The sequence below is a fragment of the Podarcis tiliguerta genome, assembly GCF_965153285.1.
Source record: "Podarcis tiliguerta genome assembly, chromosome: 18".
Lineage (NCBI taxonomy): Eukaryota > Metazoa > Chordata > Lepidosauria > Squamata > Lacertidae > Podarcis > Podarcis tiliguerta.
Genome location: NC_139551.1, coordinates 10,362,563 through 10,388,718, shown reverse-complemented (window position 1 = coordinate 10,388,718; position 26,156 = coordinate 10,362,563). Strand labels below are relative to the sequence as shown.

Genomic DNA, 26,156 nt, shown 5'->3' with positions numbered 1-26,156 from the left:
CTTTTATTTTATTTTTATTTTTAAAGTGGGTTCATACCCAGTGGCAGTCACACTTTGCCGTAGATCCATTTAAATTAATGGACCTGACTAATGTAGGTCCATTAATTTGAACAGGTCTGCTCTGAGTGGAATGTAGAGGGTGACAACCCAATATATATATTATTTTATTTTATTGCATTCATATCCCACATTTTCCTCTCCAAGGAGCTCCGGGTGTCGCATGTGGTTCTCCTTTAACCCCCCACAACAACACCCCATAGCTGTCAACGTTTCCCTTTTCTTACGAGGAATCCTATTCAGAATAAGGGAATTTCCCTTTAAAAAAGGGAAACGTTGACAGCTATGCAACAGCCCTGTGAGGTGGGTGCGGCTGAGAGAGACAGTGACCACCCCCAGAGGACAAACCCAGGCTTCCTGACCCTACGGGGGGATTCGAATCCACTCCCAGCCCAAAACTCTAACCGCTGCACTGGACCAGCTCTTAAACAACCACAAAAATGGGGGATTTGAGACAGCAAAAACGAGAAGCCAAGACGTTGAATGAACGGCTCCCTCCTTGTCCTTTTGCCACCCCCTGTCACTTTTCCCAGACCCTCCAAGTCCCAGATTTATAGAAGCCAGGGCCGTCTTACCCATAGCTGCTAGGGGTGCAGGGCACCTAGGCGCCAGGCCTGAGAGTTGAGTCTGGGGAAAAGCCGGCCGTTGGTCGGAGCGCCACATTGGGCTCTTCTGCTGCGGGCAGCTCTGCGCCAGCAGTTTGGGGGCAACTGAACCAGCGAGACACTGAGCCATCGAGACGTCCTGAGTGCCTGGGACTGGGCAACCGGGGGGGGGGGGCGCTGGGCAGATCTTTGCACCCTGGCGCCACATATGCTTAAGACAACCCTGATAGAAGCCGTCTTAGTTTCTGGTTTGATCCTGGAATGTCCTGCTTTTCCTTAAAGGTAAAGGGACCCCTGATCATTAGGTCCAGTCGTGACCGACTCTGGGGTTGCGGCGCTCATCTCACTTTATTGGCTGAGAGAGCCGGCGTCCAGCTTCTGGGTCATGTGGCCAGCATGACTAAGCCGCTTCTGGCGAACCAGAGCAGCGCATGGAAACGCCGTCTACCTTCCCGCTGGAGCGGTACCTATTTATCTACTTGCACTTTGTGCTTTCGAACTGCTAGGTTGGCAGGAGCAGGGACCGAGCAACAGGCGCTCACCCTGTCACGGGGATTCGAACTGCCGACCTTCTGATTGGCAAGTCTTGGGCTCTGTGGTTTAACCCACAGCACCACCCGCACCCCTCCTTGCTTTTCCTTAGGATGTTCCTATTTTCATTGGAGAAATGTTGGAGAGTAGGGAGTTCTTCGACCCTTGAGCCAAGGAGAAAAGTAACTAGACATCTGAAGGCAACCCTGTAGAAGGAAGATTTTTAATGTTTATGTATTATGTTTTAGAATATGTTGGAAGGCGCCCAGATTGACGACTTCTTCTTCTTCTTCTTCTTCTTCTTCTTCTTGACATCCTGATTTTCATTGGAGAAATGTTGGAGGGTATGTCTTCCCCACCCACCAGGGCAAAGCCCCTTGCCTTTCGAAAAACGAAACTGCGGCAAAGTCCCCGTCATTGGCTGGAATTTTCCTCGGAAGGGAAGGACACCTGTCGCTGTATATTTCAGCTGTGCAGAGAGACACACACACACAGAGAGAGAGAGGGCAGGATTGATCTAGGCGACAATCTGAAGGCCAGACGGCCGGATTTAAAGGACCTGGGTATGAACTGCATGCCGTCTGTCTGTCTGTCTGTCTGCGTCTTAGTACTCTTGGCTTCTGGTTTCTGAACCACGTCTGTCTGCGTGTCTGCTTGCAACAATCCCACGAACCTTCGGCCAGCCTGCCTAGATCTCCCAAAGATTCGTTTTCCCCTTTCGCTGGCTTGTGATCAGCCTCTCCGGCTAGATTCCAGCTGAGCCGCCTTCCACGGGTCGCCCTGGACGGGGAAGGAAACTATTTTTGGGTGACGCTTTGATGTTGAGTCAGCAGCCGTCGACGCAAAAGCCCCACACCAGCTCCCTGGGAGCTGTGGCGAAGGCTGCTCCCCATCTGAGAAACCGAATGCAGGCATGAAGCGGGCAAGGTATCTATAACTATAGATTGCACTCTATTATTATTTCCATTTTCTGAAGCAGACTAACCTTGATGGCCCAGTAACCATCGACGTTGGGAATATCCAGGCAAAGAGTGTATATTAACTTCTGCCCGCTTCCAAACCAGTGGTTATTGATTACTGGGTCAATGCTATTAATAGATTGATCAACACCATCGCCTTTTACCTGTGCCTTGAGGTGATTTGCAGCCAACGAACATCTGGCACCTTCGTTATACAGCTTTTGGCAAATGTTGAGGAATGCTCACCTCTCCAACCTGCTTGAGCGGTGTATTTTTAGGGCTCGACTTATTTCTGCAATGTTGAATTGTTTCCAATTGGTTTTAATGTTGTGTTCCGATATTTAAAGTTGTGTTTTAATTGCTGTAACGCTCCTGGGACCTTAGGACGAAGGGTGAATAATAATAATAATAATAATAATAATAATAATAATAATAATGGCCAGTAGCATTCTTCTAGAGAGAGGTACCAGACCTCGCCCTTGTTCTCTTATAAGGAGAGGGGCCAGGTTCAAGGTGAGGCAGTCAAGGTGTCTTACAACATTCAGAAGCTTGAGCCTAAAAAATAAATGTAATAATAGCAAATAGGTTAAAAACATAAGGATTTGGAGGGAGTTTTTAGCTTGCACAGGCACCAAGAACATTTAAAGCACACATGTGTGCGTACACACTCACACCCAGATCAAAGAATATGGAGAACTCTGATTAGTTACCGTATTTTTCTGTGTATAAGATGCCCCCATGTATACGACGCCCCCTATTTTTGGGTACTCCAAATTAAGAAAACACCCCCTCAGCACTACCTGTGTATAAGACGAGCCCCAATTTTAAACAGATTTCTTTGGTAAAAAAAACGTAGTTTTATACACGGGGGGAAACGGTAAGTTTGCTGGGAACCTAAGCACTTCTGTGAGGAGTAACAGTTAACAGGATTACTGGTGTGTGTGTGTAGAAATGTGCTTTACATACCGTATTTTTTGCTCTATAAGACTCACTTTTTCCCTCCTAAAAAGTAAGGGGAAATGTGTGTGCGTCTTATGGAGTGAATGCAGGCTGCGCAGCTATCCCAGAAGCCAGAACAGCAAGAGGGATTGCTGCTTTCAATGCGCAGCGATCCCTCTTGCTGTTCTGGCTTCTGGGATTCAGATTTTTTTTAAAAAAAATTTCCTCCTCTAAAAACTAGGTGCGTCTTGTGGACTGGTGCGTCTTATAGAGCGAAAAATACGGTAGTCTAGCAAAAGGACATTTCTCCTACAAAAATAGGATAAATTGCTTTATTCTAACCAATAATTAATTCTGATGCTCATATTTCAAATCCTGCTTGCGTTTTCATCTCCACGTGGGACTGTGGTTCTTTAAATACTCAGTAACAGCTCTCCAGTCAAGGAATTGGTCCTCATTTTGGTCTCTAATCTTTATCGTTTTCAAAAGCCATTCTCCCTTTGTTGGAACCTCCTCTTCTTTCCATCTTTGGGCATACAGTATTCTTGCTGCTGTCGTTGTACACATAAATAAGGAAGTTTTTAATGTCTTGTGCTGTTCCATGGGCCGTATTGGGCCTCCCCAGTCAGGAGCACAGTGAGATTCTCACTGTCTGCTCCTCAGCTGTGGAATCACCTGCGGCCGAGAGTCTGCCAAAATCCAAGATTGAGCATATACAGGGAACGTCTTCTGTTAAACGATCAAAGGTGTTTTGTTGTCATCTGGCACAGATCCAATTAAATGAATACTCAGTTTAAATAAGTAGCATAAGAATGTGGTTTGATTGAGGACTGGAGTCTTGCGCCGCTTTTTGTTTTTTTAAGAGGAAAGACCCTAACTCAGTTGTTGGACACCTGCTTGGCATGCAGAAGGGGGCAGGTTCGGTCCCCGGCACCTCCCGGCAGAGCTGGGGACGGGTGCCCACCTTGAAATCTCAGAGAGGCCCTGTAGGTGATGGTGAGCTAGACTGGAAGAGCGCTCTGACTTACAGAGTCATATCATCATAGAGTCGGAATCTCCTTTCTTCTAACTTTAAGCCGAAGATTCAAGTCCCACCCTCCAGAACCGGAGAAAGCAAGTTTGCTCCCTGTTCCATGGGGCAGCCGTGGGACTCAGCAGAAGGCAGCTCAGAAATTATGTCCATCCCACAAGCTGAAAGTCTTCACACCTCCGGTTTTCTTAATTTCTTTACAGTGGTACCTCAGGTTAAGTACCGTATTTTTTGCTCTATAAGACTCACTTTTCCCCTCCTAAAAAGTAAGGGGAAATGTGTGTGCGTCTTATAGAGCGAATGCAGGCTGTGCAGCTATCCCAGAAGCCAGAACAGCAAGAGGGATCGCTGCTTTCACTGCGCAGCGATCCCTCTTGCTGTTCTGGCTTCTGAGATTCAGAATATTTCTTTTCTTGTTTTCCTCCTCCAAAAACTAGGTGCGTCTTGTGGTCTGGTGCGTCTTATAGAGCAAAAATACGGTACTTAATTCGTTCTGGAGGTCCGTACTTAACCTGAAACTGTTCTTAACCTGAAGCACCACTTTAGCTAATGGGGCCTCCTGCTGCTGCTGCACCGCCGGAGCACGATTTCTGTTCTCATCCTGAAGCAAAGTGCTTAACCTGAAGCACTATTTCTGGGTTAGCGGAGTCTGTAACCTGAAGCGTATGTAACTTGAAGCGTATGTAACCCGAGGTACCACTGTATTTCTCTTTTGCCAGGCTGCTCAAAGCACCATGCAGAATCTTCACCCCTCTGTGTTTCATTCTCACACAACCACCTTGTGGAGTAGGCTAAGATGAGAGGGACAACAGACTAGGTCATGGGAGGCCTGAGTTCGAATCCTTTGGGAGCCAGTCACTGCCTCCCAGACTAACTTACCCTGTTGTGAAGGGAACAACCATGTGCGCCACCTTGAAATTCTTGGAGGAAAAAGGTGGCATATAAATGCAATCAGTAATCATAATAATGGATAATCAGTCATTTGGATTGTTGGAATGGGTTGCTGAATTGTTTGGGAATTACCCTTCTCCAAAAAATATCTCGTAAACGCAAAGTATTTTTTTGTAATACAGTGGTACCTCGGGTTACAGACGCTTCAGGTTACGGATGCTTCAGGTTACAGACTCCGCTAACCCAGAAATAGTGCTTCAGGTTAAGAACTTTGCTTTAGGATGAGAACAGAAATCGTGCTCTGGCAGCGCGGCGGCAGCAGGAGGCCGCATTAGCTAAAGTGGTATCTCAGGTTAAGAACAGATTCAGGTTAAGAACGGACCTCCGGAACGAATTAAGTTCTTAACCGGGGTACCACTGTATGTGCCACGATTTTATGCCACCAGTATATGCAAACATCTGGCTTACTTAAGATATTTATTAGAAGCTTTATTCTCAATAATGATGAAGCCTGCAGCTGGAGATTGCTTTGATTTTTTTAATGAATCTTTATTATATGTAAAGGGCAGCTCAGTGGGATAGAGCGTGGTGCTGAAAACACACCAAGGTTGCAAGTTCGATCCCCGTATGAGACAGCCGCATATTCCTGCATTGCATTGCGGGGTGGGGGGTGGACTGAATGATCCTTCCAACCCGACAATTCTATAATTCTATATTTGTATGAGTTGATCCTTTATTCTCCCTTTGGAGCTGCGCTGTATGTTCGTACTTTTGTCTTTCCAGGCTGTGGCGCTTTAAGGTTTAAAATCTTTTGATTGCTTATAGAATCATAGAATCCTAGAATCATAGAGTTGGAAGAGACCACAAGGGCCATCGAGTCCAACCCCCTACCAAGCAGGAAACACCATCAGAGCACTCCTGACATATGGTTGTCAAGCCTCTGCTTAAAGACCTCCAAAGAAGGAGACTCCACCACACTCCTTGGCAGCAAATTCCACTGTCGAACAGCTCTTACTGTCAGGAAGTTCTTCCTAATGTTTAGGTGGAATCTTCTTTCTTGTAGTTTGGATCCATTGCTCCGTGTCCGCTTCTCTGGAGCAGCAGAAAACAACCTTTCTCCCTCCTCTAGGTGACATCCTTTTATATATTTGAACATGGCTATCATATCCCCCCTTAACCTCCTCTTCTCCAGGCTAAACATGCCCAGCTCCCTTAGCCGTTCCTCATAAGGCATCATTTCCAGGCCTTTGACCATTTTGGTTGCCCTCCTCTGGACACGTTCCAGTTTGTCAGTGTCCTTCTTGAACTGTGGTGCCCAGAACTGGACACAGTACTCCAGGTGAGGTCTGACCAGAGCAGAATACAGGGGCACTATTACTTCCCTTGATCTAGATGCTATACTCCTTTTGATGCAGCTTGTCTTTTTTTGCACATTGTTGTTGTTGTACTTTTGTCTTTCCGGGCCGTGGGGCTTTAAGGTTTAAAATCTTTTGATTGCTTGTCTTTTTTTGCACGTTGTTGTTGTTGTTAGTAAATCAGTTTATTAAAAAAGGAACAAGCAGGCACACCCAGTGAGTTTGTGGCTGAGACAGGGCCAAGATTCGAACCTGGGTCTCCCAGGTGCCTAATCCGACACGCTCTTTCCCACTGCACCTCCTCCTCCCCACGGCGAGGCTCCTCTTGCGTCTCCAAACACCTGCTTGGGCTGTGAACGGGACGGGGAAATGGGGCTGCTCGTTTTGCAGGTTGGACAGGGTCCAGCGTGCTGGGTTTCAGATCCCTATTCTTAGAAGGCTGCCATGGGGTTTTTGACGATGACTGCACAGCCAAGGCTCTGGTTTGACATATCCGAGTGTGAATGAAGCCTGTGGCATCTTCCAGGAGAGGTGGGGTCGAAACTGGACTGCCGTTTAAGGCCCTGGGATATTACTTACACCACCACCACCCGCCCACCTTCATCTGCCCCACCCCTCCAACAGGACTCAGTATTTTAAAACAGGGAATCGCCTAGACTTAGAACCAATTCTCCACTTTTGGGACAGGAGCCTTAATAATAATGATTTTAACATTTGCCCCAGCCACTCTGGGTGGCTTCCAGCATATGCAAAACCATAATAAAACATTAAACATTTTTTTAAAAAACCTTCCCTATCCAGGGCTGCCTTCAGACATCTCCTAAGGTTGTGCAGTTACTTATCTTCTTGGCTCGGGGGTCGCATAACCCCATACCCTCCAACATTTCTCGGATGAAAATAGGGACCTTTAGGACCAGTGTTATATGATCTTGGTGGCCGCTCCCAGTCACCAGTCTAGCTGCCACATTCTGGATTAGTTGCAGTTTCCGAGTCACTTTCAAAGGTAGCCCCACGGAGAGTGCATGGCAGTAGTCCAAGCAGGAGATAACCAGAGCATGGACCACTCTGGTGAGACAGTCCGCGGGCAGGCAGGGTCTCAGATGGAGCTGGTAGACAGCCGCCCTGGACGCAGAATTGATCTGCGCCTCCATGGACAGCTGTGAGTCCAGAATGACTCCCAGGCTGCACACCTGGTCCTTCAGGGGCACAGTTACCACTTTCAGGACCAGGGAGCCCCCACACCTGCCTGCCCCCTGTCCCCCAAAAACAGTAACTTCAGTCCATTAGCCACCATCCATCCTCCAACTGCCTCCAGACACAGACACAATGCATTGAAAACAGCCTTAGACCTGCCAATAAAATAAAATAAAAATTATGTATGCTACAACAGCGGCAAGAGTCTTGTTAACACAAAAACGGAAGACCGAGGAAATTCCAACGAAAGAACAGTGGCAAGAAAGACTAATGAGCTATGCAGAACTGGCCAAGTTGACATATAAACTGCGTGACAAGGACAATCGTGACTTCAAGATTTTAATGTATTTTTAATCTTTGTTGGAAGCAGCCCAGAGTGGCAGGGGAGACCCAGCCAGATGGGCGGGCTTCAAATAATAAGTTATTATTATCATTATTATTATTATTATTCAAGGAAGAATGGGAATTTTTCACAAATTCTTTAAAAAGACAACAAAATGGTTTGGAGTCCTTGGCAGGTTTTGAATAAACATCCACAAATTTATTTGTTGAATATATGATAAATAAGGCAATGATATGTACAATTTTACAATATGCAGAGGATAATATGTGCAAAGGAACCCAAGAGAGGAGCTGAGGGAAGTTCTTGGGGGGGGGATAAAAGGGGGGGTGTAAATGGATATATTGATTGATAATTTGGTTGTTAATATATATATATAGCCTTGGACCACTTTAAAGAGCCATGTTTCAGTGAATCCTGTAGTTTAAGGGTTTTGAGAGTTGTTCAGAGACAGCACAAGCAAAAGTTGCAGTCCAACTGGGATTCGCACGGCTCCGGTCCCTTCTGCTTGTTTCGTGACTTAACCTGGTCGGGATGCTGACGACAGATCTCTGCCTCGTTCCTCCTGCTGCGTTTAGCAAGGGTTCCTCAGCGACGACATGGCGACGGGTCCCTGCGAGATCCTGGAGCGGAGCGAAGAGTCTCCAGATTCTCTGAAAGAGCCTACAGTCCAGAAGCCATTGAAGGAGGAGATAAAAGAAGGTATTTCAATGATAGAATTGTAGTGTTGGAAGGGCCCCTGCAATGCAGGGATATGAGCATGGCTTAGGGAACCTAAGCAACTTACGCCCTTTTAGAAGAACATGTGAAATATACTGTGCACGCGTGGGTTCGAATCCCACCTTCGTCGCCAGTGAAATATACTCGGAGTCGAGAGTGGATTTCATGCTCTTTATTCAGCTCATAGTGGTGAGGAGGAATGGAAGTTCCCCCAGAATGTCTGCCTTATATACATTATTTACACAATGGGCTCCACGTGATTGGCTAATTCTGGAATTCTCCTGCAGGCCAATCAGGTTGCGGATTCACTTCCACCTGGAGTTGGATTGGGTGACTCCTGTGGACCAATCAGACTGCTGCGTTCCGGATCCTATTGTTCTTGGACCAGACTGCTGCGTTCTGGATCCTATTGTTCTTGGACCAGACTGCTGCATTCTGAAGCCTATTGTTCTAGGGCCAATCAGACTGCTGCATTCTGAAGCCTATTGTTCTAGGGCCAATCAGACTGCTGCATTCTGAAGCCTATTGTTCTAGGACCAACCAGACTGCTGCATTCTGAAGCCTATTGTTCTAGGGCCAATCAGACTGCTGCATTCTGAAGCCTATTGTTCTAGGGCCAACCAGACTGCTGCATTCTGAAGCCTATTGTTCTAGGGCCAATCAGACTGCTGCATTCTGAAGCCTATTGTTCTAGGACCAATCAGACTGCTGCATTCTAGATCCTATTGTTCTAGGACCAACCAGACTGCTGCATTCTGGATCCTATTGTTCTAGGACCAATCAGACTGCTGCATTCTAGATCCTATTGTTCTAGGACCAACCAGACTGCTGCATTCTGGATCCTATTGTTCTAGGACCAATCAGACTGCTGCATTCTGGATCCTATTGTTCTAGGACCAATCAGACTGCTGCATTCTAGATCCTATTGTTCTAGGACCAACCAGACTGCTGCATTTTGGATCCTATTCAGCTTAGTACATAACACCACGAGAACAGAAGACGAAGCTGCTGGGTCCGGCCAAAGGCCCATCTTTGTCCACCGTCCTGTTCTCTCAGGGGCCCATTATGGGAAACCCACAAGCAGTATCTGGTCACGAGAGTCTCTCCCCTCCTGCGATTTCCAGCACCTGGTGTTCAGGAGCTTTGTTGTATACAGGTATTAAAAGATAAGCCAGCCCCGAAGCTCTTAATCTCATGGACACGACACAAAAGGAAGGAGAGAGGAGGAGGGAAGAAGAAAGGCAAAGTCAGGTCAGTCTCTCTTCACCTGGCCATGATCATCATCTCAGCACTGGTCCCACCATTAAGTAAGGTAAAGGGGCCCCTGACCATTAGGTCCAGTTGCGGACGACTCTGGGATTGTGGCGCTCATCTCGCTTTACTGGCCGAGGGAGCCGGCGTACAGCTTCCGGGTCATGTGGCCAGCAGGACTAAGCCGCTTCTGGCGAACCAGAGCAGCGCATGTGTCAGGGGTTCAGGAGCAGAGGCACAGGATAAGGAGGAAATGGAGAGTGAAGGGGAGGAGTCCGAAGGAAATGTCAGCGATGACAGCGATCCGAGGTCTCTGAGTCTTTCCAGTGAATCGGACGATTCACAGAAAGGAGCTCCCATGGTCAGGGCAAGGGGAGTGCCCAGGGGGACACCTCGGGAAGAAGGGGGCAGAGGGGACTCAGAGAGTAGCAGTTGGAAATCCGGGCCCACGTCCCCCCCAGAGTGCAGTAGGGGGGAGGAGTCCCAGGCATCGGGATCAGGTGGCACGCTGCCAGCGGGAGAACATGAGGCAGGATTGACCACACCTCCGTCGGGGAGTGAGGAAACGGTCATCAGGAAAGTTAAACGCGCGCGCGCGCCAAGTTCAAATGTACAGGAGGGAGGCACAGTTGGCAGCCCGGGAAGAGAGCCAGGTCCTAAAGCCCGCCGAAGAGAGCGGGAGGAGTCAGGGGGGTCATCGTCAGCCTCAGAAGAATCCAGGGAGACAGGGGTCCGGAGGGCAGCAGGACCCAGAGGAGAAAGAAGAGGTGGAGTAAAGCTAGAGTCTTAAACTGGTGTACAGGGGGCGGAGACTCAGATGGAGCTTCGCCGGTCTAAAGCCTAGACGTAGAGCTGGAGCGCTGCGGCGTGGAAATGGAAACTGTACTTCAATAAAGACTTTTGTACATAAATACCAGCCAGCGTTGGTCCTCTGTGAGCTGGGACCAGGAGCCAGCCCTGACAGCATGGAAACGCCGTTTACCTTCCCGCCGGAGCGGTACCTATTTATCTACTTGCACATGACGTGCTTTCGAACTGCTAGGTGGGCAGGAGCAGGGACCGAGCAAAGGGAGCTCACCCCATCGTGGGGATTCGAATCGCCGACCTTCTGATCGGCAAGTCCTAGGCTCTGTGGTTTAACCCACTGCGCCACCCGCATCCCACCATTAAAGTGATGCTAATTGGTGTGTGTTTCTTTAACAGATGCCGCAATACCAGTAAGTAAAGAAGAGATCAACAGCACCCCAAATGTAAGTACGACCGCGCGTGGCAATGCTTTAAGACCCTTGCTTCCCAAGTCCTCTCTCGGCCCACATCCACACCTCACATTGAAAGCAGCATTTCTGCCGCTTTAACAGTTGCGACTTAAATAAAATTTTATTATTATTTTAGAATGTTGTATCATTTTAATGTTGTTAGCCACTCTGAGCCCGGCTTTGACCGGGGAAGGCAGGATATAAATAATTTTATTATTATTATTATTATTATTATTATTATTATTATTATTATTCCCCCAAAGGATCACGGGAACTGTAATTTTTGTTTTTGTTTTTAATTTTTATTTTTCATTTATTACATACATCTCAACTTCTTAACATTTACTATATATATTCCTCCCTCCCCTTCTGGTTTGTTTACATTTTCACCCACTTTGCTATCTCTCAACAGAAAAAGTTGTTAATAACATAACATCAAACCTAAAAACATAAAAAATAAAATTAAACACACCATCCCGTTTCACTATCTTCTAAGCATTTTCTGATGCGGATAATGTGGATGTTTATTTAAATCCTGCCATCAAGTCTACTCCCTTTCTTTGTTTCTGCCAATATAATAGGAATGGTTCCCAATCTTTTTCAAAGTCTTTGTTGTCTTTTTCTCTTAGTCTGTCTGTCGTTTTTGCCAGTTCTGCATAGTTCATCAACTTCTCTTCCCATTGTTCTTTAGTTGGTATTCCTCCAGTCTTCCAATTTTGTGCAATCAACATTCTTGCTGCTGTAGTGGCATCCATAAATAAAGTCCTCATTTCTTTTGGTATATCTTGACTTAAAATACCTAATAAAAAGGCTTCTGGGTGTTTTTTTTACAAAAGTTAGGAACTATATTTTGTTAAGGATGCTGAGAGTTGTTAGGTGAGCCCGCTATTCCCCTCAGAGAGCTACAATTCCCAGAGAGGTTTAACAATCAGTCCCTCTTCCCAGGGAATTCTGGGAATTGTAGCTGTTGTGAACCCTTTTCAAACTACAGTTCCCAGAATTCTTTGGGTGACATCACAACTGTTAGAAGCAGCAGAATAATGTCATGTGTGGCGCAGATATGTGCTTGGCTCTGGCTCTCCTGGGACAGAACTTAGTCCCAACTGAGTTCTACTCAGGGAAGACCCATTGAAATGAATTTTTAAAAACCTTCAGGGTTTTTTAAAACGTAATTTGGAAATGTTTGTAATATTGAGCAGCAATAGTGAAACATCAGGCAGTGGGGCTCTTTTAATTTGCATTAATTTGGTGTTAATTTGTTTATTTTTTAAAGCATGATCTCTCCTTGCGGGGGACGGAAGGGATTCTTTTTCTCGTTACCATCATCATTTCATTTATTAATTGCTTCCTACGAACCCCCCTCAAAGAGATTCCCAGCACCAACTTCATAGGAAGCAATTAATAGATGAAATAATGATGATAAAGGGACGCGGGTGGCACTGTGGGTAAAACCTCATTGCCTAGGACTTGCTGATCGTATGGTCGGCGGTTCGAATCTCCGCGGCGGGGTGCGCTCCCGTCGCTCGGTCCCAGCGCCTGCCAACCTAGCAGTTCGAAAGCACCCCCGAGTGCAAGTAGATAAATAGGTACCGCTTACCAGCGGGAAGGTAAACGGCGTTTCCGTGTGCGGCTCTGGCTCGCCAGAACAACGATGTCACGCTGGCCATGTGACCCGAAGTGTCTCCGGACAGCGCTGGCCCCCGGCCTCTTAAGCGAGATGGGCGCGCAACCCCAGAGTCGGACACGCCTGGCCCGTACGGGCAGGGGTACCTTTACCTTTACGAACCCCCTCAAAGAGATTCCCAGCACCAACTTCATAGGAAGCAATTAATAGATGAAATAATGATGATAATAACGAGAATCCCTCCTGTCCCTCGAGAGGAGAGACTGACACTTGGCAGCCTCTCCCAACATCATTCCAGCTCACCAGTCTCTGCCTAAGGACAAGCTGTCCTGCTGGGCAGCTCAGGCAGCCGGTTTGTGGCTGAGCTGATTTTTGAACCTTGTCCTCCCTCCTCCCTCCTTGCAGCTGTTCCTGAGTTACAGTAAGATTCTAGTCCTCAAGGAACCGGCTTGAAGTAGGAAACTAATAAACGAAAATCTGCCCTTCTTCCCTTATGGGGGACACAAGAGCCCTTATAGAGTCCTTTGCAGGTTCTCCATCAGTCGGAGAAAATAACAGAGGCCAACCAGAGAATACTGAGAAGCAAAGCAGCTAGTAAGCCTGGTCTTTATTGATCTGTTGCAACTGGGTGCCCCCTTCACACGCAGGAGAGAGGAGGACCCAGAACAAAGCTGTGTTCACCCTTATATAGATATTTTAAATTGCCCACCCTGGAGTCCAAGACCACCCCCAGACACATCATACCTACATCACAGAAAGGGCGGTTTGCAGCAGAAATCTGAGTGCGTTGTTTACCTCCTGTCTGGCAGGTTATCTGTTAATGCTCACTTGATTGGATACTCTGGGGAGCCTGGCCAGTCTTTTGCAATGATAAATACTTAGTTCCTGAGCCAGGTTACAGGCTCACCCTATTCATACACAGACATACCCTTAAGACAGGATTTGTGAAGGAAAAGACAATGGGGAGCCTTTTCCATTTTCCTTGACCTTGCAGAGAAATTGCTTTCAGGGCTGTCTTCCTGTGCTGCTTCAGACATGTGGTTTATATATTTATGTACATGTTTGCTTGGTACATTTATGATATATATAAGACCTTAATTATTTTATTTCGAAACCAAGAATACTGCCTTGTGCCAGCTCTGAATGCAAATGATGTCCATTCCAATTAGCTACAGCCCTTTCCCCAAACTCTCGGTAGCTCAGCTGATAAGAGCATGAAACGCTTAATCTTAGGGTGGTGGGTTCAAGTCCCATATGAGGCAAAATATTGCTGCATTGCAGGGGGTTGGACTAGATGGTCCTCAGGGTCCCTTCCAACTCAATGAGTCTGTGATATCATTCGTCAACCCTGTATAACGCACACAGAAGCCGGGTGGATCAGGCCTCTGATCCCTCTAGTCTAGCATCCTAGGAAGCCCAAAAGCAAGAACCAAGAGTATGTGGAAATAGCAAGGCTAACTGGAAGAATCCAACAGCAGGACGATGGAGAAATTCCAAAAAGAACGGTCCAAATTTATGGTATGCTTAGAGAAAACTGTGCATAAATAAAGACACTCACAGGACTGAAATAAAACTCATAACGTTTACTGCAAACATTTGGTTAGACTACAAGATGTAATGCCGTAATACAATAAGGAATGTATGTCTAAAGTATAATACAAAAAATTATTAAGGAATTATAGGCATTTATAGAATGCATATATAGTAATCACGCTTAAGTAAGAGCAATGTAGAGAAGCCAAAAGGGGGGGGGGGGAGAGGGAAGTTAATTCGGATAAGATATAGGTTGGAAGGAGAATAATATTGTTAAGCTGTATTGTGTTTAAGATATTTGGAAAAAAAATAATAAAAATTATTAGGGGGGAGGGAACAAAACTAAGAATCAAACAGAAGAACATTCTCCCGTGTGTGTGTGTGTGTGTGTGTGTGTTAAGACAACCAAATTCCAGCTCCCCAAGTTGCACAACCCACAATGCCGAGCATCTTATCTGAGGCAGGCTGAAAACAGCAGCCAAGGACCCTGAAATTCCAATCAAACGGACACACACACACACAAAGGCTGCTATTGTGTAATTTGTTCTACAGAGCCGTGAACCTTCATAACAGCATCCTTGAAATTGAAAGGAGATTGCCCCCGCCTGGAAATCTCTCTCTGCCTTTTAGCAGCACGAGGCATCGGCAAACACTTCAAAGCGCCAGAAATTGTTATCCCTGTATGCAGTGAGATGCAGTGGTTGGTTTAGAGATGGGGAGACCAGGGTTCGAATCTCACCACCCCCATGCTCATCCATTTGCTTGTGGGCCTTGGGCCACTCACCTTAACCTACCTTGCAGGGGCGTTGTGAGGATAAAATGGGGGTGAGGAGAGAACCATGTAGGAGTCAGAAAACAGCAACACCTGGGGGGAGACAGGTTTCCCCATCCCTGATGGAAGAAGATGCATTCCCCTCTCTGGAGAGGAGGCCTCTTTGGAATAGAGGCATCGTTCCGTTTCTTCCATGCAGCAGAGAAATGCTACTTCCTAGAGCAGGAATGGATGGGACGAGGGTGGCGCTGTGGGTTAAGCCACAGAGCCTAGGACTTGCCGATCAGAAGGTCGGCGGTTCGAATCCCTGTGACGGGGTGAGCTTCCGTTGCTCGGTCCCAGCTCCTGCCAACCTAGCAGTTTGAAAGCATGTCAAGTGCAAGTAGATAAATAGGTACCACTCCGGCGGGAAGGTAAACAGCGTTTCCGTGCACTGCTCTGGTTTGCCAGAAGCGGTTTAGTCATGCTGGCCACGTGACCCAGAAGCTGTACGCCGGCTCCCTCGGCCAATAAAGCGATATGAGCGCCGCAACCCCAGAGTCAGCCACGACTGGACCTAATGGTCAGGGGTCCCTTTACCTTTACCTAGATCAGGAATGGGGGGCTCCTGTGTCCCCCCCCCCAGTTGTCTAACATGGGATGCAACTATTGAAAATAATGAAGAGTCATACACATGGATTTCTGGGGAAGAAATCAGCTTACTACTGTGTCCAATTCTGGGCACCACAATTTTAAAAAGATGTTGACAAAGCCAAAAGGTGTTAAGGAGAGAGAGAGACCAAGATTATTAAGGAAACCAAGCCTTGTGAGGAACGGTTGAAGGAGCTGGGTGTGTTCAGCCTGAAAAAGAGGAGACAGAGAGGAGATAGGATAGTCATCTTCCAGTATCTCAAGGGCTGTCACATGAAAGAGGGAGCCAGCTTGTTTTCTCCTGCTCTGGAGGGTAGGACTCGAACCCATGGCTTCAAGTTACAAGAAAGGAGATTCCGACTAAACAAAAATTTCTGACGGTAAGAGCTGTTTGGCAGTGAAAAGGAGGTGGAAGATCTTTCCTTGGAGGTTTTTAAGCAGAAGCTGGATGGCCGTCTGTCATGGATGGTTTAGCCGAGATTCCTGCATTGCAGGGGGTTGGGCTGGATGACCTTTGGGGTCCCTTCCAACTCTACGATTCTATGATTCTATGAGCACATAGTATGTATTATTTTAGAAAACTGCTCGGAGGACGTCTTCAGTGTTCAGATGAAATAAACCACTGGATGGGAATGTTAAAAGGTGAAATGCTTCTGGGAGATTATATATAATGAGTTGAAAAAAATGTTGAAATATACATTTATAAAGAAACCAGAAGAGTTTCTCCTGGGTATTGTTGGAAATGATATAAATAGAAAGGAATGTAAGCTCTTTCTATATGCAGTAACAGCAGCAAGAATATTATTGGCCCAAAAATGGAAACAAGAAGAATTACCTACGATGGAAGAATGGAGGATGAAATTAATGGACTATGCGGAACTCGACAAACTAATGGGAAGGATCCGAAACCGGTGCGACCAGAAATTTACCGAAGACTGGAGTAAATTTACGTTATTATTTGAAAAGTATATGTGATGATCAGACGGCATTTGTAGGTTTGCAAGAAGTTCTGTGAGGGATAACATTAGAAATATTGTAAAAATGGAGAAGGAGAGATGATCATAGAATCGTAGAGTTGGAAGAGACCACAAGGGCCATCGAGTCCAACCCCCTGCCAAGCAGGAAACACCATCAGAGCACTCCTGACATATGGTTGTCAAGCCTCTGCTTAAAGACCTCCAAAGAAGGAGACTCCACCACACTCCTTGGCAGCAAATTCCACTGTCAAACAGCTCTTACTGTCAGGAAGTTCTTCCGAATGTTTAGGTGGAATCTTCTTTCTTGTAGTTTGGATCCATTGCTCCGTGTCCGCTTCTCTGGAGCAGCAGAAAACAACCTCTCTCCCTCCTCTATGTGACATCCCTTCATATATTTGAACATGGCTATCATATCACCCCTTAACCTCCTCTTCTCCAGGCTAAACATGCCCAGCTCCCTTAGCCGTTCCTCATAAGGCATCGTTTCCAGGCCTTTGACCATTTTGGTTGCCCTCCTCTGGACACGTTCCAGTTTGTCAGTGTCCTCCTTGAACTGTGGTGCCCAGAACTGGACACAGTACTCCAGGTGAGGTCTGACCAGAGCAGAATACAGTGGCACTATTACTTCCCTTGATCTACATGCTATACTCCTATTGATGCAGCCCAGATGATATGTTATGAGATCTAAAGGCAATATTAAGTTAGGAAATGCAGAAGACGTGTTTAAGACAGGATTTTCAGAGGTGCTGATGGAAGTCCAAAAATGAATGTATTTGTGATAAACTGTGTGGTATGTTTTATAATTTTTTATCTTAAAAACCAATAAAATATTTTTTTTTAAAAAAAGAGAAATAAACCACTGGAATTCCTCCCACTTCAAGGGTATAGAGCGGAAAGACACGCTTCACGTGGTCGAGCAAGACCTCGATGAGTTCGTGGACAGCATCGGAGAAGCAGCTTCCTGCACGCTTCCCGAGCCGTCGCTGGAAGCGGAGGAGCCCCCGGCTCCCGCGAAGGTCCCCGCAAAACAGCCCCGAGCCGAGCAAGTGGCAGAAAAAGTCCTGCGGGCTGAAAGGGTGGTTGAGAGGGCGCCCCGAGCAGAAAAAACCTCCGGGATGGACAAGGTGGCTGAGAAGGTTCCCCGAGTGGAAAAGGCACCCCGTGTTGAGAAGGCGGCACGGGCAGAGAAGCCGGCAGAGAAAGTGCGGCCTGCAGCTCCAACAGGTATGCGGTTTCCTTGGGGCCGGATGCACGCGTGACGACAGCATTGCTTCCTACTTCTAAAGGCAGAAATTGCAGGGACTTGGGGGCTGGATTTGGATCAAGGCCAAGGGGCAGGAGGGTGGGGTTCCAACCTTCACTTTAGCAGCTTCCTTAGACCGAGTCGGACCATTATTCCATGTAGCTCTACACTGACTGGCAGCAGCTGTCCCGGGTTTCAGACAATGGAATCTTTCTGAGCCCAACCTGGAGATTTTGGGACTTTCTGCATGAGATTATGGTCCTTTCCTTCATGGTCCTGAGCTGATTTAAACTCAGAAGTCTTTCTCCAAGCTGTCAGACAGGGGGCATTCCCAGCCTTACTGGGAGACACTGAATATTGAACCCAGGACATTCTGCATTCAGAGCAGCTGTTCTACTCCTGCGTTGTGGCCTTTTCCTTAACACTACAGCAGTAAGAGGCTAGTCTTCAAGGTCCTTTCCTCCTTGTAATATGTGTGTGTGCCTGTCCAGACAGCTTTCTTGGTTTGGAGGGCGGGGAACAACTTAGAGGGATGGGGAACAAGGGAGATGAGCAACAGGGAACACAAACAAGGAGGCACTTGTGCTCATTAGGGCTGGGTAATATATCAATATAAGGGACGCGGGTGGCGCTGTGGGTTAAACCACAGAGCCTAGGGCTTGCTGATCAGAAGGTCAGCGGTTCGAATCCCTGCGACGGAGTGAGCTCCCGTTGCTCGGTCCCTGCTCCTGCCAACCTAGCAGTTCAAAAGCACGTCAAAGTGCAAGTAGATAAATAGGTACCGCTCCAGCAGGAAGATAAATGGCATTTCCGTGCGCTGCTCTGGTTCACCAGACGCGGCTTAGTCCTGCTGGCCACATGACCCAGAAGCTGTACGCCGGCTCCCTTGGCCAGTAAAGCGAGATGAGCGCCGCAACCCCAGAGTCGGCCACGACTGAACCTAATGGTCAGGGGTCCCTTTACCTTTAATATATAATCCAAAACTGGTTCAAAGTTCATAGCGTGATATCGGTTTCATAATTTTTTGGCCTGGCAAAATATCGCAAATCATGATGTGTGTTAAGGCTGGGCAATAGATTGCCCGAAACTGGTTTCAAGTCCAGATCATGATAGTGGTTTTATAGTTTGTGACCTGGCAATATATCACGAATCATGTTGTGTGTGTGATGCAAGAATCACGATGTAGGAGAAACTGTGAAGCTAGCCAATGTCTCTACATAGTTCCTTCTTCGTTTCAGACATCGTGATATATATTTCACGATGTTTAGCTGGTGATGCCAGTATTGCCCAGCCCTCCTGTTTGCCTCTACACAGTTCTACCCTCATTCCAGACATTGTGATATATCGGCGTATTGCGATGTTTAGCTGGTGATGTATCGCAGTGTTGAAGACCAGATACCGTCCAGCCCTGGTGCTCTTGCTCACCTGTGGATTCCCCCAGAGGTGTCCAGGTGACCACCAAGAGGACAGGGTGCTGGGTCCCTTTCGCCTTGTCCAGCATTGCTCTTCTGAACGTCCTAGTGACCCTCTCCCACACACTTTGGGGGGCTCTGGCCCCTCCCACCGCCACCATGTGACCCTCAGAATGTGTCCCCCCCCATGATGGACCCACCAGAAACGGCCTTTGGGTCACAGCAGGCGGTCAAGTGTGGCCAACTCTCCCCCTCTCTCTGCTCTCTCTTGGAAGCCACAAAGACCGTCCCGGCTAAGAGGAAAGCAGAGGCCCGGACTGCAGGGCCAACGAAGGACACGCTCCCTTGGGAGGGCCTGACCCTGAACAAATGCCTCGTGGTCGCCTCCTGCCTCGCCCTCCTCAGCGTCAGCTGCCAGGTGGTTCAAGGTAAGGGAGAAGAGCGGTTTCAGGATGCGACCAGCTGCTTACTGGAACACAGAATCATGGAATTGTAGAGTTGGAAGGCACTGTGAGGATCATCTAGCCAAGCAGTTCTCAACCTGTGAGTCCCCAGATGTTGTTGGACTACAACTCCCATCATCCCTGAGCTCTGGCCTTGCTAACTAGGGGTGCTGGGAGTTGTAGTTCAACAACATCTGGGGACCCGCAGGTCGAGAATGCCTGATCTAGCCCATGGGTAGGCAAACTAAGGCCCAGGGGCTGGATCTGTCCCAATTGCCTTCTCAATCCGGCCCGTGGATGGTTTGGGAATCAGCGTGTTTTTACATGAGTAGAATGTGTGCTTTTATTCAAAATGCACCTCTGGGTTATTTGTGGGGCATAGGAATTTGTTCCTTCTTTTTTTCCTTCAACATATAGTCTGGCCCCCCACAAGGTCTGAGGGACGGCGGACTGGCCCCCTGCTGAAAAAGTTTGCTGACCCCTGAATTCTAGTCCAACCCCCTGCAAGGCAGGAATAGGCAGCTGTCCCAGGCAGGGATCGAACCTGCAGCCTTGGCGTTCTCAGCACCACTCTCCAACCAGCTGAGCTATCCACTTGGGTAGTGGGCTCCTTCTGTTTGGGGACCCCCCTTTTGCAATTAGGAAAACCCCACATTTGTTGAGTGGGACGCAGGAGTAAAAGGGCTCGGGTTCCTATCCAAGTTGCAGCCAAACCACAAGTTTCTAGTCCTCGTGGTTCAAAAAAAAAAAAGCGCTGCACAAATTCTGCCTTGTACCTGATGTTAGTCCTATTCAGAGTATGATTAGAGTGTGGTGCTGGTAATGCCAAGGTTGCAGGTTCGATCCCTGCAAGGGACAGCTGCATATTCCTGCACTGCAGGAGGTTGGACTGGATGACCTCAGGGGACCCTTCCAACTCTAAGATTCTATTCTACCTCAGATCAGTGGTTCCCAGAGCGGGTGCTACTGCCCCCTGGGTGGGAGATGTTGGGATTACCAATGGGGGGGGCTAAGAAGCGAGGGGGCATCAAGGGGCCACTGGATAGCGTTGCCATATTTCAGAAAGTGAAAATCTGGACACAAAACTATTCTTAATAACACTTTTACAGTCATACCTCGGGTTACAGATGCTTCAGGTTGCGTTTCTTCGTGTTACGGACCGCTGAAACCCAGAAGTATTGGAACGGGCTACTTCTGGGTTTCGGCGGTCGCGCATGCGCAGAAGTGCTAAATAGCGCAGGTTGAGAATGCTGCGGGTTGCGAACATGCATCCCACACGGATCACGTTCGCAACCCGAGCATCCACTGTATAAAGTAACAGGCTCTGGGGATTAATTTTTTTTGAGGCAAGGAAGTGGTTTGGGAACCACTGTCTCAGATCTATTAATTTTGGGGGTGAGGAGGGGGTGCTACTCTGAGTAGAACTTGTTCCAGGTGTCTGCCTTGCTTGGCCAGTCAAGAACAGAAGACTCGTCTTCTCCAGAGGATTCCCTCCAGGCAGTGTTCGAAATTAGCCAGGCGCCAGGCGCATTTTGCACCTGAATATTGGCCACTTGCGACCACGTGAAGATACCTGGGTGCCAGGATGGTGCCTGACGTCTCCACCATCCGGGGATCTTTGGATCTGGTCTGTTTTCACACACTAAGGTCCCGTCCTGTAGAATTCAATCCATTATATTTTATCCGCACAATCAGAACGAATTTCTGGAACCAAAATGCTTTTCCAGTGCAGCCTGAGCAGGAGCAGTGAACAATGTTATAGTGAATTGTTGCTGCTTATCTTCGCTGCCCCCACTGCCCTGCACAGAGTTGGGAAGAATATTCCTGCGTTATGAATGGTCTGTGTCTCCATTAAGAAAAAGGGGTCGGAATAGGCCAATAGATATGTGAACTAGGTAAAGTGACTTTTCTTTTTTAAGTTCTCAAAGCTCTTAACTGAGCTCAAGGTTGTCCTCTGAACTGAGAACCAATCACAGTTAGTCCATCATTTGAAAAATAAGACTTTGCCCCCAAAGTAGACATTCCGATTTGGCGACTGTAGCCCTGGTTCAAGGAGCCATTTGGCACCTAGGTTATATCTGTGTTTCTAACACTGGCTCTGGGTCCAGGAAGGCTGGAGCATGGAGGTCGGTGGGAGATGTTGCTTCAGCAAGGAAGCAACTCAGAGTAGGATCCACAAGCACCACTCCTTCCTGGCTCTCAGCCTGGCCCTGATCCAAGCAGGCCTGATCTACACCCTTCTCTGAGTAGCACATAGGTGGCAGCTCTCAAACTCTCATCCAGCTCCACCTGCCAACCAGAATCAGTGAGTTCTGCCTGCTGTTGCCTCTGGCGCCACCTGCTGTCAGGCTCCCTGCCTTCCCTCCAACCAGTCCCAAAGTGCACCAGCTAGGATCATTCCCCATTTCCCCCTAATTCAGGAAGACTGGGGCTAAAAGGGAGATGTTGCTTCAGCTGTGAAGCAGCTCTGACCTGGTTCTCAGAGATGGAGGATGCGGCCGATTCCTAGTTTTGCAACATCCGCCCAAAAAAGTGCATCTACTTTTTGGTATTGGAGCACATTGAAGATCGCCTCTCCTTTCCCACAGACATTGTCGACTATGGCGGGGAAATCCTCGAGGCCGAGCTGAGCGCTTGGACATCTCAAGACGGCAGCGTTGGGGAAGCGGTGAGTTGAGATGACGAACGGGTGGATGGAAAGCAGGAAAATGTGCCCAATTCCAGAAAAGCAAGCTGTGCCCATCTACGGTGGAGGATGCTGAATTGGGCTCCCACCCACTGCAATCGGCCCTCGGCCAGCCCCCATCTTGCTACCTCTAAGGAGAATGCTTCATCCTGGAGCCGGGGGTGGGGAAAGCTGATGCCCTCCAGATTTAAGTTTATTTTGTTGCTGCTGCTGTTGTTCTGATGTTTTATTGTGCTTTTATGTCTGTTGGGAGCTGACCAGAGTGGCTGGGGAAACCCAGGCAGATGAGTAGGGTAATAATAATAATAATAATAATAATAATAATTTATTATTTGTACCCCGCCCATCTGGCTGGGTCTCCCCAGCCACTCTGGGCGGCTTCCAACAAAGATGAAAAATACAGTAAAATGTCACATATTAAAAACTTCCCTGAACAGGGCTGCCTTCAGATGTCTTCTGAATGTCAGGTAGTTGCTTATCTCTTTGACATCTGGTGGGAGGGCGTTCCACAGGGCGGGCGCCACTACCGAGAAGGCCCTCTGCCTGGTTCCCTGTAACTTGGCCTCTCGCAGCGAGGGAACCGCCAGAAGGCCCTCGGAGCTGGACCTCAGTGTCCGGGTAAAACGATGGGGGTGGAGATGCTCCTTCAGGTATACCGGGCCGAGGCCGTTTAGGGCTTTAAAGGTCAGCACCAACACTTTGAATTGTGCTCGGAAACGTATAATAATAATAATAATAATGATAATAATAATTGCTGGCATCTGGGAGTGGTCAAACTGCTGTGACAGCAGCACTGAAGTGCCCTCCCTGGGGCACATTCCTGGGCAGTGTGTCTGGGGGTCCTGGGCTGCCCAGACGACAAGACCCCCCCCCCCGGCCTCGCTGAGGGCATCCAAAGGAAATCAGAGCAAGACATTTGGCACCAGCTTGGCTTGCAGGAGTCACCCAACTGCCTTAGGGACTCCGCTCCAGATTTGTGGGGGTTTCTTCTCCCAAAGATGTCCCACAAGGCATTCATGCATTTCTTTATTTAACAAATGCATTTATTTAACAAATGTATAGACTACGTTGTGGCTTCAAGCCACAAAGGCAGAATAATAGACTTGTCTCCCTCCAAATGTTGCTGGATGCCCACCAGTGATGGGAGTTGTGGGCCCGCAATGTCCAGAGGCCGTTTTTGGTGACACCCGCTGTGTGTTTGTGTGTTTTCTTCCCATTCCAGGAAGAACTCTGGTTTTACGAGAGGTGGCTGAACTGGTCGGACATGGACGAACCGCCTGACATCGAGGAGGAGGAGGAGGAAGAGGAGGAAGAGGAAAGCCTCGAAGTCGAAGAGGAGGAGCCCACTGAAGAGGAGGAGGAGCCAGAGGAGGAGGAGGAGGGGCCAGAGGAAGAAGAGGAGGAGCTAGAGGAGGGAGGGGGAGGAGCTAAAGTCAAGCAGAAGAAAAGACCAGAGAAAGCAACCCGTAGAGAGAGGGTCTCCAAGGAGAAGTCCCAGAAAGGTCGCAAGGACCTAGAGGAAGAGGAGGAAGAGGAAGAAGAGGAGGAGGAGGAAGAGGAGGAGGAGCCTGTTCGCAGCAAGCGGCCTCTGCGGGAGGGGAAGCGGAAAGAGCAGCGCGAGGAGAGGAGGAGCCGACAGCCCAAACCCGAAGCCAAGGCGCACAAGCAAGAGGAAGGGAAGGGGCGTCTCAAGGACGGGCGCGGCCGCGGGAAAGAGCGGGACCACAAGGCCCACCCCCACGAGCAGAGAGGCCGGAAGCCCTTGCGGGTCCAGCGCCCCCTCTTCCCCCTGCAGAAGCCTGCCAGGCGGCACGACTGAGACCCCTCCGCTGTGGGAAGCAGTGCTCCAGGACACCCCCTCGAACAGGCGGGCGCAGGGGCCCAAGCGACTCCGGAGCAGCGCGAGACCCGCTTGCTTGCGTCTCACAAACTTCCCCTTGGTCCCACTTCCCAGACACGTAATACCGAGGCCCTGCCACCTGCAGAGGGGTCTTGGGCCACGGCCAAGGACTTGTCTGCCCAGCCCAGGAGATCCCTCTGACCTCAAGAAAGCCTCTCCCACCCCCTATTTTCTTCTCTCTTTTTTTGAGTGTTCACGCCTCCTCCCCCCCAAATTACGGGGCGGGGGGAGGCGCCCCCGCAACGGCAAGGAGGAGTTGCAGTGTTTGCTAAACCGGCTTGTGATGGACGATGAGGCCTTTGTGCTAGACTTTGCTGCTTTGGTAGATGGAAGACGCCCCCCCCCCCCCCCGAAACCTTGAGATCTCACCCCCTAAGGAGTGGGGTTGGCTCACACATCCACACCCCATACACCAGTGCCTGAAAAAAAAGACAGATTCAACCATCCATTCCTCCTCTGTCACAAAGCAGTTTTCAGAGGCGGTGCAAATCTTGATTCCTCTCCATTCATCGTGTTTGCAGTCTTAAATTCAGCACCCCACCTTTTATTCTCCAGCCAATTTTCTCGATTTTCCCCCTTAAAAGAACTCTTCTCTTTTCTCCCCACCCCTTTGGCTTAAATCTGTTTATAATACATCTGTTAAATAAAAGTTTCAGACATGTAGGATGGAGTCTTCTTTTTCTTCCACGCAGCGACGATACCCTGAGGATCCCTGACCAATTCTGCCTTCTGGGGCTGCTGGGAGGTGGAACTTAAGGGCACCTGAAGGGGCACAGATTTCCCAAACGATGCTCTATTCGGAGGAGGCATGTTCTGCTACCAGGACTCTTCCAAATAGAGCAGCGGTGTCCAAACTTTTTTCAAAGAGGGCCAGATTTGGTGACGTGAACATGCATGAGGGCCGACCAAAGTTGTTGGCCTTTTTTTAGGGTTGAAGTATTGAAGCTGTTGACTTTGGACATGCCTGAAATAGAGGAATCCAGTATACAGGTTTTCCCCCATCCCAGATTTGAGAAGAGAGGTTCCCCACTCTCAGAGTGGAATGCCTCTTAAAAACAGAGGCATCCTCTCATCTCTTCCTTGCCGCCTCTTGGAACAGGGGAGAGGAACATATATAGGCTGTCAAATCTTGCTGGAATCCAGCTCCCATAATTCCTGTCCAGAGCTGATAGGGGTTCGAGTCCAGCAATAACGGGAGGGATCCAAAAAGAGGCATGGCTTGCTCTCAGAAGGGGATGCCTCTCCTAAGCATTCTTAACTATTATTATTATTATTATTATTATTTGTTATTTGTACCCCGCCCATCTGGCTGGGTTTCCCCAGCCACTCTGGGCGGCTTCCAACAAAAATTAAAAATACATTAAAATGTCACACATTAAAAACTTCCCCGAACAGGGCTGCCTTCAGGTGTCTTCTAAATGTCAGGTAGTTGTTTATCTCTTTGACATCTGGTGGGAGGGCGTTCCACAGGGCGGGCGCCACCACCAAGAAGGCCCTCTGCCTGGTTCCCTGTAACTTGGCTTCTCGCAGTGAAGGCCCTCGGTGCTGGACCTCAGTGTCCGGGCAGAACGATGGGGGTGGAGACGCTCCTTCCGGTATACTGGACCGAGGCCGTTTAGGGCTTTAAAGGCAATGCTGTTTCTTAGATGCTGCTGGTGGGGGGTTCTGGTGGCGGCAGCACAGGAAAGGGAAACCACTCTGCATATGCTCAGAGGCATGGCCTTGGTCACATTTTGTAGGGTCCAGAAGAGCCCTGCTGGACTAGACTTTGGTCTCTCCCGTCCAGCATCCTTTTATCAGCAGCAACG

General features: G+C 48.4%; 1 protein-coding gene across 2 annotated transcripts; it reads left to right on the top strand.

Annotated features, from left to right (window-relative positions):
- The first annotated feature begins 1,543 nt into the window (after window positions 1–1,543).
- On the top strand, window positions 1,544–25,011 carry JSRP1 (junctional sarcoplasmic reticulum protein 1). 2 transcript variants are annotated; one of them, XM_083421741.1, is made up of 7 exons: window positions 1,544–1,756; window positions 8,480–8,603; window positions 11,076–11,122; window positions 17,546–17,888; window positions 19,595–19,747; window positions 22,351–22,430; window positions 23,671–25,011. In XM_083421741.1, the coding sequence occupies exons 2-7, from the start codon at window positions 8,501–8,503 to the stop codon at window positions 24,265–24,267; spliced, it is 1,323 nt and encodes a 440-aa protein (XP_083277867.1). In that variant the 5' UTR covers window positions 1,544–1,756; window positions 8,480–8,500; the 3' UTR covers window positions 24,268–25,011. The 2 variants fall into 2 exon arrangements, with proteins under 2 accessions (XP_083277867.1, XP_083277868.1); XM_083421742.1 differs by having other exon boundaries at window positions 1,544–2,120.
- Window positions 25,012–26,156: the final 1,145 nt, after the last annotated feature.